Raw genomic sequence first — 19,985 nt, 5'->3', positions numbered from 1 at the left:
TTTTTTTATTGACCCCGTCACATGCAGTAGGACAAAGGCAGTTATGAAGAAGTTTGAGTGTATTAGTTTGGTTTCTCACAGGTGTTTCTTTAGTGTCCTGTGATGTATAAGTGAGAGTGTCAGGTGATTTGTCTCTCAAGGGTTTGTGGTTTTTGATGCAGCAGAGTTGCATCTTCTTTTTGTATGTCTGAAGGTGCTGACAGCTTCCATTTTCTTGAGCTGAGTCCTTGAAGTTACAGGGTAGAGGACATTTTACTCACTTCCCCTTCAGTAGTACTTCACTGCTGCTGTACACCCATGGTACCTCTCTAGTACTTCTGATTTTTCTCCTGCTTGCACTGATAGATTGACTGATCTGGGTCTATGAAAAATCAATAGGACATAGCTTTGAGTGCTCTCCATATTGATTTTTCATGGAGAGTAGTTTTGTGCTAACAAAAAGAAGGACTTTCCTTCTTTAGGAAAGTGTCATCTTTGATGACCCAGTGACCTGATCGATTGAATTATGCAGGTTGTAATAAAAATGTGCACACACCTATAGCATCATATTTGACAAAAACTATGGTCAAAGATTTTTGCCCATTTATATTTATATTGTTCTTTCAGTGTAGTTTTGAGATTGTTAGCTTATAAAAAACAAGCTGCAGTCTGTTCTTTCACTAGGCCATTGATGCTTCTCTTTATCTGGATTTATGTTGTGGATTTGCTGTCTTGCTTGGGATCATTGTTTTAAGTGGGACCCCATTTCAAGAAACCTTGTGCTGAACAGATAACCTCACATGTGACTATAGGCCTTGACTGGAGATAACAAAGTTTTAAATAGAGATCCCCTCTCCTTACACTTTGTTCGCCTAAGTGACTACCAGGTACCACCACTTTGTTTTTTAATTTGGTCATTGTCAAAGCACTTTGTCCCCGATATTGCTCCAGAAGTCGTTTTTTAAAGAGTTTTGTTTGCTTGTTTGTTTGTTTTAGCAGCATGTAAAATTTTCATTTTGTTTTATTGCACATCTAATTGTCTGAAATTGCTAATGGACAATTTTATTGAGAAGTTTACGTTTGTAGTGGATAGCGGCATGGATTTGGAGCTTCACATGGCTGCTGGCTATTGACTGTCTGCTTATAAAATTCTGCAAATGTTTGGTTTTCTTTTCTTACACACACCATGTGTGCAACCTGCTTTTTATTAACAATCACAGAATATAATTATTATTTTTAATTAACTATATTTCCCAGATTTTAACCTATTAATAGAACCCAGATCAATTTCTCCTTACAAATAACAAAGTATATTAATCAAAACAAAAACACTTGTCATCATAGATTCCACTTTTTAAAATAAAAAAGTCATTGCTGCAGTGTTATCTTGGGGCTGAATATGTAGTAGTTAGGTTAAAAATTTGTACCACATGCAAATAAAATCATATTATTACCTTTGAATATTTTTTTTCTTTCATCTACCACAAAATTTGTGTGAACAATTTTTGTACATTGAATTTGGCTACAGATAAGTCAGAAAAAAATATTAGAGTTAAATAATGAAAAACCTGACTCAAGTGTAATAAAACATAAATCATGCACCCCTAGGGTAGTTCATCTTATCTCATGTTCCATTAACTTTCCAGCTCCGTAACAAATTTACATTACTCTTATGTAAAAATATATTATATGTCAAATCACATTAGATTATTTTTATATTGTGGAAAGATGCAGTAGCAGCAGCTTTATAAAATCAATCTCTTAGTGAAAAGCATGCCATATAAGAATTCTCTCTTCCTTATTTCAATGTCACTGAAATGTCACAACAATTTCTGCTAACCTGTTGAATGAATACAAATTTGTTATAAATAGCTCGTGCATAATCTTGGACCTTTATTAAAAGTGCTACTATAACATTTGTGAAATGTTTATATTGGACAACAAAACTGTGCTCTTAAAAAATCAGCTAGTTCGGTCACAGTTACTGGCCTGGCACACTGCCATTTTCTAAATGTCAGCACAAGACAAAACTCGCATAACACAACATGAGTCCTGTGGGAGGCTGAATAGATGTCGCTATTGGATATGAGAGGGAAATATTTATGATAAAACTGAACCAGGAATTTTCCAGATCAGTGAATTTGTGTATTTCATGAGTTTTACTGTGGATTCGTAAGTGGGTAAGGAGCAGATGACTTTCATTTTTTCCTGATCCACAAATCTTTGAAATGTCTTAAAGAATTCACACTTTTGCTTTACCTGTGTGTTTCTATTTTTGTGTGCGTGCATGCGTCCTTGCTGGCATGTATGTGTGTGTGTATTTTGTCAGGAAGATAAAGTAAAATGGTGCCTATGTGGACCAATCACGTCTGTAGAAAATTGCTTTTAAATTTTTATGACATGGCAATTAAGGTGACTTTCCATCTTCAGGCATGAACTAAAGGCTAACTGCACTCATGTTGTACTTGCACAGCTTTTGAATACTAAACAGAACTACACAACCAGCATTTCAGAAGATTTCCCTTTTTTTTCCCTTTTTTCACTAATTCCGATGCATTTTTTTGAGTGTTGAGCCTTATTGACCAAGCTCTTTATCGGACACACTTGCTCTGCTGGGACATCTTTACTCTACTGCTGCTTTGCATCTACAGAGCACTGATCCTGCTCATTTGCTTAGAATGTCTGTTTGTTCTCCCTCTCCCCAAAAGAGCAGAACGTTAACCCAGTTTGATCTCAGTTCTTTGCTTTCCACAGTTGGTGTTTTCATGTATCGTAACATTTTTTCTGTTCCTCCCTGGGGTAAGAGGAAGAGGCCCCTTGCGGCTCCAGATTTAGAAAAGCTTCTGTTTTCCACTGAATTTCAATGTGCGTTAGTCTTTCTTTCAACCCCTTTTTCTTTTACTGTGTGCTCTGTTTGCCACTGTATTTTGCTTTCTGTCTCTGTTTATTACCTAATGAAAGGTTACAGGAACTTTTTATGCAGTGACGCCTAGTTTCCTTTTCCCTTCAGCTTGTCAGAGCTCTGCTTTCTAAGATCACAGCAGATTAGGTTTAGGATTATTGATGTTAGTCATACAAAGGAGACTATTAGATAGATGGGTATTGACTATAAGTAGTGAGCAGTTGGCTTTACTAAATTGTTTTCCGCCTTGCTCCAGCCAAAAGATAGATTTATTAAGTCAAACGAGTGATAGAAACATATTTTTTACCCCTCCAGGGGGTCTTTTGTGGGCTCTAGTGTCCCTTATATGACAGTGGGCTGACAGGAAACAGAGGGGGGAAGACATGCGGCAAATGTCATCGGGTCCGGGAGTCGAACCCGCGACAGCCGCGTCGAGGACTGAAGGCCTCCAAATACGGGTCGCGCTAACCCCTACGCCACCACGGCACGCCCGAGTGATAGAAATATTTGATGTCTCTCCTTCTCACACATTGACATTCACATGCAATGTCTTATTATACCTCAGTCTCTCAATCTTCTTTATTAATTTTTCGTTCTTTTCCCATATTTTACATTTTCTATGTGCTTCTGCCTTTGAACACAAGCATGCTAGTGAACTCAGAGTACTAACTGGATCTCTGAGTCTATATTAGCAAGGTTTGGCTGAGTGAAGTCTGTTGCAGACCTTTTTCTCACTCTGTATCTGTGTGCACGCGGTTGTGCGTGTTGCAGGTTTCTTTTTTTGATAAGTTTCTTCTCCCGGCTCTTTCTCTTATCAGTTCTCTGAAAAGTCTCAGCACAAAGATAAGCTGAGACAGGATTGTTTTTGGGTTGTATTTTTTTAACTTTAGTCTACATTTTTTTGTCTGGGTGCAAAAGATGCTTAAAGAGTTAGCTTGGTTTAGATTTTTTAAGTAACATTCTGTGAGGTTCTTATCTGTATTAATACTCATCATACTCATACTTGTGGTAGGAAGATATTGTATTACATCAAGAAAAAGCTAGCAGCTAGTCAGACGAATCACTTGCTTAAGCCAGTTTTAGCTAAATTAATGTAAAAATGGCTAAGTCCATGCTATACAATGATAAAGCACTATCAATATAATTTACACTTTCACAAGAGACATGATTTGGTTTGTTACTATTTTCTTAGCTGAACATAACTGTCACTATAGATAATATTCTTATAATTGTATTATACCTTATTTTATTTTAGCAGTAGAAATCTAATCTGTTTGATTGCTATATTAAAGAACAACAATTAGACTGTTTGAAGGATTTTATTGTGTTTTTTAGCCATGAAACCAGTAACTCCAGCTTATTATATGGTGAGACTCTTATTCCACATATTACCTTATAATTTTATGTCTTTCAGCTACGACCATTTTCAGTATGAATTGTTATAAATAGCTAAAAAACTGCAAAAAGCTGTTTCTTTTTAACCACTCTACAAATTTCTTATTTTTTTCTGCAAACTGTGATTCTTGCCTGCTACTGATAAAAGAACTGTTACTGGTAAAAACTTCTCCGAAGACTCACCTTAAAAACCCCTTTAAGGTTAGCAAATTCTAAGAGAATATGTCTAATTTTCTCATTTAATCTGTCTCTGAACTTGCTGCATTTAGGCATACTCTGTTTGCGCTATCACACGGTGCTATTTTTTGTTGGTTTGTTAGAGCACCAGGTATTTACAGAGCCACAACATATATAAATTTACTTAATAATGATACAAACTAAAGGTCAGAAATCCTTGGGGTTTGGTATTTCTGCTCTTCCAGAGACAATTGCCTTTTGTAGTCATTCGTTTTGCACATTTTCAATTAATCTATTCTCCCAAGACAGATCCTCTTTTCGGTTATATTTCAATTGTGAACTCCTCCGTCATAATAGCCATAGATTTGCATAGGAACACCACAACTTAGCTGCTTTTTACCTCAAAGGTTTTTGAGCAGTTGCTCATATAACGCCTCTTTGCTGTGATTGAAGAACATGTACTCAAAAGCCTGAATCAATTTTCTCGCCTTTTAATTCCACCTCTGTTTCATTTACTTAAGGTCTGCAACAGGAATGATTTTCATTGGTGTTTTGTTAAATATTTGTTTTTCAGCCACATAATTTAACAAAACTGTTTTTTTGTGGCTGAGCTATTCAAGATAGTGAATGTCTTGAGCTGGTAAATAGAATTAGAGCTAAGATAAAAACAAATAATTACCCTTCATTTGAAAACATTATTAGTTTCTCTATCAATGGAAAATAATGAGCTATTCCCAATAAGCACTACCCTAAAGTTGGAGCTTTAATTAGTCCAAAAGATGGCAGACTGGTGGCTCAGTGGACGCCAACAACATGGCTGATTTATCAGCCAAGTAGGAAACTACTCCCCTACCCCCATACTAATACACAAGAGGGTTTTTTTTGTCTATAAAGACAAAGCAACGAAGAAAGCCTGCCCCATTTTCTATCAGATGATTGAATTTGTGTGTGTTTTGTGTGAATGAGCTGCACAAACAAAAGAAACAGAACATTCATAAAAAGGAAAAGTATAAGAGATGTGAAGGCTGCATGGCAATCAATGGACTCTGCTGTGCCTCTGACGTTTCTATCTTAGATGTATAACAGAAACTGCCTCTAAGAGTGCAGCAGCAGCATTGGAAAGCAGGACAGTGTTGTTTGTTTCACTCATTTATGTGCCTTAACTATCACAATTTGAGGAATGCTCCAATTCCTGTATCTTGTCCATCATTTCTGCTTCTGTGTCTAGCCAGTCATTTGAGGATTTTTTTTTCACCATTCTTTCGTTATCTACCTTACATTTGAATGGGACATGAAGATATGTTTCCTCAGATCAACAACACTCCAGCATTGTTTTTCAATTCATCTGATACTGCAGAACACATAATTTGATCTCCAGCTAAGCTAGGCTGCACCAGAATTTATTGGACATGTCATTAAATATAAGACCTATATTTTTACTTGGCTATCTTAATTTGCTCTTTTTTTTCTCCCGTCATTAGTTTGATATAAATAGATTTTCAATAACTGTATTTTGTTTACTTTTAATTTTTGCTTTATTGTTGTGATTAATAGACATTTAAGCCAATTGTTTAAACCATTTATTCTCATATGGTTCTACACACTTTTCCGAGTTTAAGAGGATACATTTAATTTCAAATTCTGCCACTGTCAACATCAACACACTGGGTCTTGCTGGACTCTGTGTATTTGTATTCAGTCTGCATGCTGAAAGCACAGAAATATTCAGATATTTGCTGCATGTGTCGACTTGAATGTATGCATGAAGCACTGTCCCCATGTGGCTTTCAGCATAAATAAATGTGTATATATTCTATGAATTTGTGCACTTTTTCTGTTGAGTTGAGACAACCTGAGAGTGTCTGGTGCAAAAATAATGCTCAACATATGCAGAAAATAATATCGCAGAATGGACTACTGACATCCCCATTTACTAGGCGATGTTAACTGGTATTAGAGCATTAGGTTGCAGCCTGGATAGAACTTACTTATCATTTCAGCCCCACTGATCTAAGGCTGATCTCCTTGGGCCAATATTGATAACAACCACATCGAAGGTTGCTGTAGACCATGACAGTCACGAAAGCATGGAGCAGAAAGGGGCATTGCAGAATTCTGGGATGTAGTAAACATGCCGTGACATAACTTAGGGTCACCTTAAAGTCTCAAAAACCATGCAGCCGAATAATGTCAGCAGATAGTTAGAATTCCCTTGTGGGCTGTTGAGAGACAGAGGGTGTGACCTGTGTATAACATGTTGCAGTAAACAGTGTTAAAAGACAGTGTCTTTTAACTCTCACCGCCCAACGCTGAGGTACATAAAAAAACAAAAAACAAGGTATGTGAGGACTGACAGAGAAATAAGGATCCAAGTGAAAATCACTGATGTGGTGAGTGGGCTGTGCAACTGCTTGATGCCTCTCTGATGCCTCACACAGCTCTCAGACTGACAGAATGCTTTTGATAAGCAATCTTAATGCCAGTTGCACTCAAGTTCAGCCAACGTGTAAAACTCCCACGTCCGTCTGTATCACACAAGTGCTCACGCTTGTAAGTTCAAAGTTGCTGAAATTACAAGCTTGAAATACGTGACATTCACATCAACCAATCCCAATTTAGACAAATCTCTCTTCATAAATAATGCCATTTTAAATTTGATTTCGTCTTGCGGCGGTGCAAAAGCTTCCAACCAAAAGCTGGCGCACTTGAACATTTCCATGCTTAATGCTAATTAACATAAATACACTTGGCATTTATGCCTGTAGAATCACAAATGTACACAAATACTGGAACCATCAGCTGTTTTTGCATAATACTATAAACAAAAGGACAAAATATTACAAAAACAATGTACATATACACATACATGCAACATACAATCAAAAACAACTGGTAAATCTGCTTACCATACAGTTTGTTGGTTTGCCTTTTATTTTGCTGAGAACTGCTTTGATCAGACTGCTTTGCATTAACATAGACCAGTTGTAAATGTAGACAGATGTGTCTGCAGCCCCAGTTTATTCTAATGGAGTTTGACTCCTTTATTTAACTCTGTTCCCTTGGAATCCAATCACCCAGAATGTATTTTAGCACCTGCTTTGAAAATCCTTGTAGTCACACTTATCAAATGTCTGAATCTCTGGAGATGACTTCCTAGCAAATTAAACTCAGAGAACCCAGGCAGCGTTATCTCTTCCCATTTTTTTTCAAGCCATCCAAACCATAAACGTTTAAATTTTAGAAAATATGAGGTGGATATAAAGCTGTCTCTGTTTCCTTCTTCAGCTGAAGAAAATCAGTCCAGTTTGAAGTTTTTGACACAATTACATTTTACTTTCTAAACCATTGGGGACAGTATTGTTTTCAGCTTAAAATTATACCAGTTTCATTTAAAATCTGAAATAAATAGTTGTTGCAGAAATTAAAAATTATCAGAATCTGTAGAACACAGATCTGAAAATCCAAGTGTGGAGTTGGGATCAAAATAAAAGTATGTATCAGTGCAGAACTTTTCGTCTTTGTCCAGTTTCAGGTCTCTAAGGTCTGCAATAATTGTTCTAACAATTAGCTCTTAAAATCATACTGTTTTAGATTATGATTTCAAATCATGAACTATTTACATCTTTAGGCCTAATTTAACATACAAATATTTAACAATGATCTTCTTCAGAATATTTGAATTTAAACCTAAATCTTTCCACATTTGAAAGATGCAGAAAGATTTTGGGTTTTGATAAAGATACTCTCTGACAAAATCTCTATTCCATAAAAAGAAATGTTTCCCAAGAGACACTAACTATCTTATTTCAGTAGCTCTACTCAAACCCTCCAGAATTAAGTTCACCCATTATGAAAAGTCAAAAGCTAAAAAAAAAAAAAGCTTGGCACTCTGTGTTCATTGCATGTAATTACAAAAGAATTAACAGAAACCTGGTTAAAGAATAAATAAATACAGTTGCTTTTGTGTTAACTAGGGTTTCACAAGTAAATGAGAAATATCCCAAATAAATATGCCATGCTGCTTTTTCCCTCGTTGTTCATGTTGTGGAGCAACAAAAAAAAAAGATCATTATAAAACTTGCTGTAAGATGAAATAAAATAAAATAGTGACTCTCTCTAATGGACTGTAGCTGTAATGTCTTGTTCTGCTCCATTTACTGTCCATTGTTACAATCTGAACAAAAGCTAATTTCACTGTTAGCTTTTGTTCTAATAGTAATATTTTTCTCCAAGCTATCTTTTCTTTTACTGTTCTGAAATTAACCTGTATGTGAGAGATGAGAAGTAATATATTTAATCTATTTTATCTAAAAATGTCCAAAGTAAGCTATTCACAAGTAAGCTCCTGTTCAATGTTTTCCTGCTTTGTTTCTGGAACACTCTTGTGACACACAGTATAATCACACTCAGCTACACAAAACCTTGTGCTGAGGTCAGCGGAGTTGTTGTGCTTTTTACTCTTTGTACTCGTTCTGAACGCTCTAAGGACGAGCCTCTGGCAAAATACTTCTGGAGGATACAGAACTTCTTCCTGTGTGATATGGAGATTTGAATGGCACCAAGGGGTAACCTTCAGGCATATTTTAAAAATGGAAATAATTTGGAGCTGTTTTTCTCTCTTTTCTCATCGTTTTTGAAGAGATTAATGAGAGTGGATATCAGGAAAGTATTATTTGTTGATTCATGTAGACCAATATCCAGAAAAAATGTTTAAATGTATTGTGTTACAGATTTACTTTAATATCCTTCTATTGTGTAACCCCCTCTTAGATTAATTTACTGAAGTGTGAGGTAACGTTATGTGAAGAGCAGACTGATGTTCTCAGGGTTCCTATTTGAAAATAATTTATCGTACAGTAAAATACAAGGATGTGCGTATTTTATTTTTGCCACAATTCTTTTTTTTAAAAGTATGATTGATTACCCTAAAATTAAATTGTCGATGTGGAGTTTGTATTATGTGTGACAACTGTAAACATCAGTTAAATTTATTATAAAATATTTTGTTAGCTATAATTAATTTCGGTCCAGTATACTCATGTGGGGTTTTGGACGAAATCAAGTGTACTGTATAATCTTCATAACATGTTAGGTCCGGTGTTATTACATTTCTTCCTTTTTATTTTATTTATTTACTTTAGTGGCTTTTATTAGTAACTATTACCTATATGGGGAACATTCTTCTAAAATCGATAGGTAAATTTTTGCTATCGCTGAATTACATCTGCAGTACACTGATTTTATCTTAAACAACAACCACCAGTTTGTCATGCATAGCTGAGGGGGGAAATGACAAAAAAGGTTATGTGTTTTTAATTCCTCAGCCACACAAAATAGAGTTTCTGTCTTTATCCAAATGGTGAAGGTGTGTATGTCTGTGGTTTTTCCATTTGCAGGAGCTGAAAATAATTATGTTTTGTGTGAACGACACTTACCCATGCTTTGTTCAGTGCAGCTTGTGATGAAAATAACCTTCAGGAGGTATTCTGAGAAGCTAAAGAAACTCTGAAAGGTCATTGAGAAGCCAAAGGCCAGGATGCACTCTGTGAGCCGTGGGGAGATGATATAAATGCCGTGACTGATTGTGTGACAGACTAAATAAATTTCATTGTGGGTCACATCCACTAGAAAAGCGATGTGCTTCACCCACAAAGAAATTGCCAGATGTGAGTTGCTGAACAACAAAAAGAAAGCCTTGAAGGACATTGACTCATTGTTATTGAGGTTTGCAGACTTTAAGGTGAAGGGCTTTCAGTCTGAATGTGTTTTTCAATAGTCTCAGCTTTAAGGCTTAGCATTCTCCTTAGCTGTGCCACACAAACCTAACTTCCTCTTTGTACCCATATATTCTCCTGTCACAATCTCACTGACATTAAGACAGCCTCATCAACATCTCCGCCTACATCAGGACACAGAAATCTCTCACCTTGTCCCTCCTCATGGAACCTGTCTGTCTTCATTAATCAGGTAAAGATCAGCCTCGGCTAGACTGAACTGGAACAAGGTTGCATGTCCAGATAGTGCTGTCCCCAGCATCCTAAAAGCCCTCACTTGTTGCTGCAAAAATGTACAAAATTAAAACAATGTGCAAGAGTTCCCTTTATCAGCCTCCCTTATTTCAGCTCCTTTAACTATTAAAGCAAATTTTACAGAGAACTTTTTAGAAGCTAACATCCATCATAAAGGGCTTGGGTGGGAGTTTTTACTTTTAGCTAATCTGCAATAATATGTGGATTCCCCTGTGCATTTAACAAGATTTAGCTTCAAGTGCATGCGAGAACTTTCAGGAAAAAAAGAGACTTGATGCCCCTACAACTGTCTGGAGTATCGACTACCTGCCTGTCACACCAGTTAATAAGACTAAAAGGCTGTCTGACATGGTGGTCAATGATACAGGAAGACTGAACGCTCAACATTTCTCTTCTCCTTATTTGCCGCAGATTTCCATTAAAAAGCTAAGCGTCGCGTCCCCTGCAGGATTACTCACACTTCTCTGCAGTCATCATGTTGTTGTACTGAGCAGGAATACAAGCATCAGTTCCTGCTGAAATGTGATGCAGGGCATGCAGAGATTTTTGGAGAACCGGGAGTAAAACATGTTTCTGTGCTATAAGGGACAAAGGTGGTGGTGGAATAGTCAAAATATTTGGGTGTTCATCTGGACAACATATTGGTCTAAAAATGCAACACTGAGGCTGTTTATAAGACGAAATGGAGTAAAAACTACTTGAAAATTATTGGTGTTTTTTAATGCTTGCAGCAAGATGTTTCATATCTTCACTGAGTCTGGTGAAATGTATAAATTTCTTTGAAGCCATCTGTTGGGGGCAGCATAATCAGAACAGAGTGACTAAAAGAGACTGAACACCCTGAATAAAAAGGCTGGCTCTCTGCTGGAGACTTCTCTGAAGTCCCCTGGAGCTAACATTCCAAGAATAAATGAATGTACATATAAGACGGAAATAAGAATGAAGAGGCTAAAGCAGACAGACAACCTCTGGCAGTGTCCAGTGAGGGGTGTAAAGGGCAGTGTGCCTCTAATGCAGATTCAGAGAGTACTGGCAGGGTGACAAATGACCTACAGTGCTCTCAATTATTATCACTTGCACACACATGCACACCCACCTTCTCCCAAACCCCATATGATTCACTCTAGTTAAAGCTTTGTAGAAGTATGACTCAGCTGCAGCTCTCTTTCTCCATCTCAATTTTCCCAAGACCCGTAGACTCGAGTTCTAAATGAGGACATCAGCACTCTGGGAAATAGGTTTGTCCCACAGAAAAGCCACCCCTGGGCAGCACAAATTAGCTTTCTGCCCTGCCACAATCAATGTGAAAATGGGTCGTATTAATTCCTGGGGTCATATTTTTCATCGCAGCAGTCTTATATATTGAAGGTGCTCTTACCTCTTATGGTTTGACTTTATGTTTGAAACACTGCAAGGTTTTAATATCAATTAAGGACCTGTCATAGCAGTTTATCTAAACAGTATTTTCTGTTTTTAAAAGGTCATCATTGTCAGGGTTTCATCTGACTGGCTGAGGCGTGGGTTGCATCACTGTTATTGGAAAATAGGGGTTGCAGTTTTTGGGTACGGCTGTGTTCCAGTGGTCTTGTGGGTGGGTGACCCTCTCCTGGTAACCGGTTGTGGTGGTATCTTTATATTCTACTTATTAGGGATTTTGCATTGCATGAATATTGTGGGTGTGTAGGGAGCATTGTGAGGTCAGCCAGTAGACCTGCTGGGCCTTGGCCATTGTCCACCCCTTGCTGCTTGGTGTTCTGTGTGTCTTCTTTCGGGCCTGCTCCCAGGCTTGGACTTTTCTCCCTCCTAACTTTAATTTCAGTTGATATTTGCTTCCATATCTTCACACACATCTCTACAAGTATGCCGCCATGCCTGTGACTCAATACACAAAATATCGAAAGTACAAGGACACAGGTACAACCACATAGTCGGATGTATTCACAAACAATTTGCAGCAGTTGTGGAGTTCTAGATCACAAAAAACCCAAATCTGACAACTTTTTCTTGAATACACAGATCAAAATTATTCAAGCCACTGGCAGATTTAATTTGAGAATTATTTTAATTGTACCAAGAGGTTGGTATCTGATTGAAAATGACAGGCTTCTCATGAAAGAAAATAACAGTGTTCAAGGGACATCATTTTTGAAATATATTATTTTGTTAATTGATTTCCATTTTAAGGGAATTAGCTTATAGTAGATTATTTATACAACATGGAAAGCGTCATTATTGGTGTCTGGGCAGTCAAATGCTTCTCATAATTGCTGACAAGCTTTCTGCTTGTATCCTTGGGTGTTTTTCACCTTTATTTACCATTATTGCTTTTGCAATAAGCTCCAAGTCTTTAAAAGGTTAAAAACCTCCTTAGGGCCTTGACATTCCTCTCATGCAAGCCAACTGGACTTGCAGACAAGTACACTCCCCTATTGACATTATTTTTAGCTCAGCTGAGCAACCACAATCCTCTCAGAGTTACAATTTTCACTACAATGGCTTTAGGGCCTTTAATGTGTCTATTCAAAGAAGAGTGAAAGAAAAAAAAAGTAACTTCTAACCAGAATATCAATGCAATGTTTTGCATCATTGCCTCTTATAGACAAAGTACCATGACATAGAAAATGGTGTGGATACTTTATTGTGTATTTCTTAAAAGCGGTCATTGTTGCTGAATTTTTTCTTCTGCTTTTAAACTGACCTGCCACATTCTGTCAGCATGTGAAGCTAAAATGTTTCCAAAAAACCCAGAAACCAGCAGAGAACCTGGGCTGACCCAAGCAGTTAGGTACAGATTCCTAAAAGCTTTTAAAAAAGGAGAGCAGATTTGTTCTTAGTGTAAATTAGTTCTTATTATACTCTAATCGTTAGCTCCCTAAACATTTTTTATCACTTACATGTCTAGATTCTGGCAAGGCCACTAAAAAAATGTAAATATTATTTTGCCAGTCAGCAAGGCAATCTGGTTAAGTTAAATCTGCCAGAGGTGTGAATAATGGTTGGTCTTAATATGTACATTTTCTATTTTTACAATTATTTGTACTTGTCATTGTCTTTCTCTTCACCTGACATGTAATTTTTCTGTCTTTATAGTTGTCCTGCTGATCACTTTGTTTGCTGAACACAATGTGAACCAGGCCCATCAAACAGGTGTTTATAAAGTTTGAATATGACCTGTTTTTGTCACTCATTTCAGAAAGTGCAACTTAAATATTCTTTATGTTTATTACACATAGAGTGAAATATATCTGCCCTCTATTTCTTTTTTGATGATTGTGTCTTGCATTTAAGGAAAACTCCAAATTCAGTGTCTCATCTTTTGTAACATATGATCAATATTTTAGGCATGTTAGTCTGTTGAAAAATATGTTCATTTCTATGCACTCAGTATTTGCTTGGGACATTTTTTGCATAAATTACTCCATCAGTGTAACATGGTTTGGAGCCAGTGGCTCTGCTGAGGTGTAGAGAAAGCTCAGGTTGCTTTGAAAGTGACAATCATAAGGTCTCTTGACAACACCACATGGATTCTTCATGGGGTACATGTCAGACGAGGTTGCTGGCCAATCAAGCACAATAACTACACTATCATTACACCAGCTTTTGGTGCCTTTGGCAGTGTGGACAGATGTAAACTCCTGCTAGAAAATGAAATCAGCATCTCCGTAAACTCCTGCTAGAAAATGAAATCAGCATCTCCATAAAGCTTGTCAGTTGAAGGAAGCAAGAAGTGCTCTGAAATTTTCTGATACGTGACTGTGTTGACTCAGGAATTCAGAAAACACAGTGGATCAGAACCAGCGGACGACATGACACCCAATATTAATCACTAACTGTACTAAACTTCCTACTGGATTTTAAGCAAGGTGGATTCTGTGCCTCTTCATTTTTTCTCCAGACTCCAGGACCTCAATTTCCAAATAAGACATAAATTTTACCTTCATCTGAAACAAGGACCACTGAGCAAAAGTCCAGTTTGCATCAAAAGACATAATGCACAGACCAATCTTACCCATAGTCTAGAAGCAACTTTGCTAAAATATGACATTTGTAGCTCATGTGTGGGATTTGTCTGTGCATAGTGGCTCATGATACATTGACTCTCCCAGCACCCTCACTGACAACACTTTTTACTTCCACTCAACTTGCTATGAATATTTTTCAGCATAGGTACTCTGTGAACAACCAGATTAATAAGCAATTATATTTTGTTGTGTCTTATCCTTGTTGTGTCAATGACTGTCATCTGGACAGTTGGCAAGTTAGCAGTCTTCCCCATTGTGTAGCCTGCTGACCCAGACTAAGAAATCATTCAAAGCCCATCTCAGATTCAAAAGCTTGACTCGTTTCTTCTTAATTTCATGAGTAAAAGTGCTTTAACATCTTCTTTTAAGCTTATGCTTTCATCAATACAGGAATATGTTTTAAAAAGCCATCTTAACACTGAAGGAGCCTTATTCATCTTTTCTACCCATAATTGCATGCATTGAAAGACCAATCATTTTTGTATAAAACTGAGCAATTTGGTTTATATGCAAGCTCATAGCAGGAGATTTAGAACCAGCTCTTAATCACAACATTCAACAAATGAATTCAAATTGGCTTGCTGGAGGATGCCATCTCTATATTACTGCTGCCAGGTTTGGCCTTTAAGCCAGAGCCTCCAGCCTGGGCGGCTCGCAGACAGCGCTGCCTGCAGAATATGCCTGCAGCCCCAGGAGAGCCTTATATCCTGCTGCGTCTGCTCTTCTTGCTCCTCACACACATCCATCCCACCAGCTCAGCCTGTCAAACCTTGGGTCCCCTCCAGCAACACTTCAACCCCAACCCCCAGCTTCCCTTTCCTTCCCCTCGTTTCCCCCCATTGCCACTCCTCTCTGGTTCCCCCTCTCTTCCTTTGCTCCATTGGGCTAGTGAAGGTGAGCCTGTTCCCCAGTGGCACAAATGTACAGATTGCAATGCCTCCTCCTCCAATGGTGGCTGTTCTCTTGTGAATATATCCTTTTAACAAGTGGTTGTGTTGTTCCTCATCTTTCTCCATTATTAATCTTTTGTTTGGCTATTTTTATCTGCTAGACTCAACTTACTTCTATATGTCCTTATTATTTAGTCTCTAGGCCTCTCCTAGGTCAGCTCTCCTTGATATGACAAGCAGAGGAGCCTCAGGCTGCTCAATGTGTCACCTAACAGCAAGACTAATGAAAAATAAACTTCCCCTGAGGTTTAAGGCCAGTTTGGTGACAGCTGTCATCCCATTACTTGTCCCTAAAAGCTCTTTTATGAGCAGGACATGAGCAGAGCAATGACAACAGTATTAGGGATGCTCCAGACAGCTTTTATATAGCTCTTTCTCTGAAGGTCATGTGTGTTTTCATTATGTCCATCCATAGATTTTGGTGAATGTTGCTTTTCAGAGCTAGTTTTGTATTGCTTCCTCTACAGAAAGCTAATTTCATGGCTAGCTACATACCTTTACATTTCTTCCTGTGCAGAAAGAATAAGGTATATTTTCATCATAAATTGGTATTATCATAATTCTAGTTAAACAGACATTTGTACCACTTTCTGAGATTTTAATACCTAAATGGAGGTGGATCTTAAACGTATTAGGCTTCAAATAATTGGATTGGATCAGTTTTTTTATCAGTTGATTTATAGTTCAGGTCAGAAGTTAACTTCCACTTATCGTAGCTATGAATGTCACATTAAAAAAAAACTAGGTGTACGACTGACTTATTATTATTACACAGGATCAAAGTAATCGCTAGAAGTTCATACAACTGTTTAGGATCAAAGTAATTGCTAAAACAGCTACTTGATAAATGTATCTCAGCAATAAACCACATTTTATTATTCATTACTGAGGTTCTGGCAAATTCTTGGCAGAATTGGTAGAATTTATAAAATCATCCATTTCCTGGAACCAAGTTTTATGCTTAGTCCATTAATGTTCTTTATATTAGAGTTTGGAGTTTTGGGAAGATCATTCTAGAAGCCAGTTTTCAGTTTTCACATGTGTTTGGAATCATCCTGTTGGAACACCCAAATGATTCTGTGTTTTAACAATGTCCCCCAAACTGTCATCATGTAACAAAAAGGATTTTTGTCAAGATGTTCATTAACACCCCAGGAACTATCAAAGCTCAAATCTAAGATGAAAGACACCGGAATTCCAGTATCATTGCAAGTTTAATGTCAACATGAATTAACAGGGTCCTTCTCTAAATCTACACTGTTGAGGATGATTGAAATGGCGAGTCACAGGAGCCAAAGATCCATTTGGTCTCAATGACAAAAAATATGTTTGGACCAGTCAAGGCAAGGCTTTCAAACCTAAGAAAACTGTACTTACTCTGGTGATGTGGAAATGTTTTGCTGCCATTAATACTGGTGCATTGCACAAAATAGATGGAATGTTGAAGACCATAGCTTCCTGAGGGAGTCTTCCCAAGGGATCAATAAAGTACAAGTCTAAGTCTAAGTCTAATAGCTAATTATTTGGCTATACCTAAAATCAGCAGTTTGGTGGTTGAAACCTAGCAACAACTGACTCTTTCAACATGATAAAAATCCATATCAAAAACCTACAGTAACTCAATTTCAAGATGTATTTGAATTGATAAAGCAATATATTGGGTAAAAATATGAATGCAATTAGAAATTAATGCTCTATGCTTAAAAACTAAGTCCGTACCAGGAAACATCTTGCATTTCTGAAAGCAAACAGTAAAATATTAAACCATAAAGACGTGTGGTGTCTTTACAACTTGCTAAGAAACATATATCTAAATATTAATGGAGTTGTATGAATATGACTTTGTGTCTTATTCATACAAGAGCAATCATTTTTAGGTTTGCTCAATGTAGTGGGGACAAGAGAAACACTAGCGTAAATAAATAAATAAATTGATACAACATTCATCCTCATGGCAAGTGTATGTAAATGCCCGGCTGGAACTTTACATGTGATAATTTGAATCAAATCCTATGCTCTAGATAAACAAACACAAGCTAATTTATTTTTAATACTAACAGAGAAAGACAGTTTGTGACAGCATTCAGTGTGACAGCCGTTTGAGTTGAATTCTCTGCGCATTCACCTCACCTCTGTTCCGGTACTCTTGTAAACAGTGTTATCTGCCCATGCTATTCCAGCAGGTAAATTCACTGCCTCTTTGTCTGTGTTTGTGCAGGTTTTTGGAGATTATTATCACTTCAGGCACCATGCCGTGGAGAAGAGGGCATTGTCAGGCCACACGGGAATGCACATCAGACTGCAAAAAGAACCACAGGTAAGACTGGTGTCAGCTCTCTCACAGTTCACTGTGGCTCTCCTTATTGGCAACAAAAAGCCAGAAGACAGATTGGATTACACAGTGAATGTGTATACATCACTAGAGAAAAGCATGCCAGCATCAGTGACAGCTTGTCAACCATTTTTTTTGTAGTCCACACTTGTCTTTCCATCTGTCCCACTGACATACTTCAGAACACCACATAACTGTAATTATGCTAAATAGGGACATTTTTTATTGCTCAAACTTTTTCATATGCACATAACTAAAGAGGATCACTGTCAAAAAATATTTTCTAAATTATATATTCAATATATTCTTTGATATTATTCTATAAGTAAAAACATGATTAGTGTGAATATTACACTTCCAAAAAGCACAACAGTGCCCAGGGAAGATGGGAAGTTATATTTTCTTTTCCTGCCCACCAAAAGCCAGAAAATAAACCTATCAATGTTGTATATTTACTGCAACACCACAACAGAAAGGCAGTCCCAGACAGTCACCAGCAGCATGTATTGATTCTATTTCTTCTTCCAAAGAATATTACATGCTTCAGTTTCAAAAATATTTTTATGTTGTTACAGTTTCATATATTCTTTGAAAATAATAACCAAAGCCTTTAACTATTCAAGTCCACAGAAATGCCAACAGGTTAGATTTTATGTTTTGTTTTTAAATAATAATAGTAGAGTCATTTTCTCTATTTAAACAGCAAGCTGACCAGGTACCTAAGTAACAAGAGTATTTGTTTTGAAGTGAAATTAGCTTAAATTGTATCTTGGACTTATCAAAGAGAAGTTGACCTAAGAAAATTAGACAGATCAAATCAGACTTGTTACTGGACTGTTTTATGCATATTAACCTGATCAAATCTCTCAGCAATCCAGTACATTTCTCTAAGAAAACTGTTTCTTTTTTTTAGAAAAAAGATTTCAAGCCATTATACATTCATTTTAGACAGCTGGTTGGCATCACAAACAATGAAGAAAAATGGGGATCTACATCCTATTGAATATTTTTCCATTTTTTACTAAGCTTTGTGCTTGTTCTAACTCAAAACAAGGCAGTTCACAGAAATCATATGTAAATACCGTAATGAAAACTGTTTAATAGCACTTAACATCAGTGTTGAGTACCAAGTAATTAAGATTCCTATTAGAAAAAATTTGCTTTTTAAATTGGCTATGTGGCCTTGCTATTAACATTCTTCAGTTTGAGTGCTAATTAGATTTTTAATGGGCTGCACAAGTGTAGATCTCTTTACAGGTGGGATAATAGTACTTGTGTGTTGTGAAGATCATGTAGATTGGAATCAACTAAACACCCCCTGCTTCCGCTCCTTGTTTGAACCACATTAGACCCCCAGCTGTGCTTCTTCCCTTTTTTGAGTGAAGTCTGGAAATATATACATGAATAAACTTAAATTTTTTTGACAAGTGATTCAAGTTTAAAGCTTCTCTGCACAATGAAAGTATATCAATATTGGAACGAGTAGAACCTGGAGGATAACATTTGACATTTTGTGTATACACTTTTGTTGTATTAAATAAATTGCTTAGAATGCTGTTATAAGATAACAGATTTTTAGAAAGTTAAAGTGGTATGAATAATTTTTCAATGCACTTTAAGAGAAAATGTTAATTAAAGCAAATGCTTTAATTTTTGCTTTAATGTTAAACATTAAAGCAAAAATCTTGGCAGCAACATATGACGATAAAGTTTGTCTTTTAGTTTATTTTATTTTTGACCTTTTTCTTTCACAAAGGTAACATGTTGCTGGTCAGGAGGTCAGCTTTTAAAACAAAGTAATCACTAAAACCACATACACTCTTTATTGGATTCACATGTCCAGGAGCTAAGATGGAGCAAAATACTTCAAATAGCATTAGTTCTGATTTTTGTTTAAATCAGTTTGTATACAGTTATTAAAACCCCAAACTTACCCCTGAACTTGGGACCCACTTTAGAAATATCTGCTTTGAGAAAACTAGAGGAGAACTGCAAAGAACGATATTGACTCTTTTTACCTGCTAAGTGGAGTGTATATTTTCAAACAAGTGGACAATGAAAGTACAAATACAATATTTCATTAACAAAGACTTTATTTTAAAAAAAGTATTTGAATATGACGGAGAGTAGAAATTAAATATTTAATTAAAGGGTGGTATTTATTTTTCAGGCACATGTTGCCATTTTAAAGCACAATCA

The 19,985-nt window shown here is 36.7% G+C and overlaps 1 protein-coding gene across 3 annotated transcripts in view; it reads left to right on the top strand.

Annotated features, from left to right (window-relative positions):
• The window catches only part of furin (furin, paired basic amino acid cleaving enzyme), a 134,450-nt gene that overhangs the window by 40,403 nt on the left and 74,062 nt on the right, over positions 1-19,985 (top strand). For 2 of the 3 annotated variants that reach the window (XM_005802242.2, XM_023348700.1), the window contains exon 3: positions 17,673-17,771. In XM_005802242.2, the coding sequence (XP_005802299.1) occupies positions 17,673-17,771 (99 nt within the window). Of the gene's footprint in view, positions 1-13,572; positions 13,630-17,672; positions 17,772-19,985 lie in introns of all 3 variants that reach the window. The other variant, XM_023348705.1, reaches the window with a different exon arrangement.

This window comes from Xiphophorus maculatus, chromosome 2 (assembly GCF_002775205.1).
Source record: "Xiphophorus maculatus strain JP 163 A chromosome 2, X_maculatus-5.0-male, whole genome shotgun sequence".
Taxonomy (NCBI): Eukaryota; Metazoa; Chordata; class Actinopteri; order Cyprinodontiformes; family Poeciliidae; genus Xiphophorus; species Xiphophorus maculatus.
The sequence above is the reverse complement of the archived record's forward strand: the minus strand, read 5'-3'. Positions and strand labels throughout refer to the sequence as shown.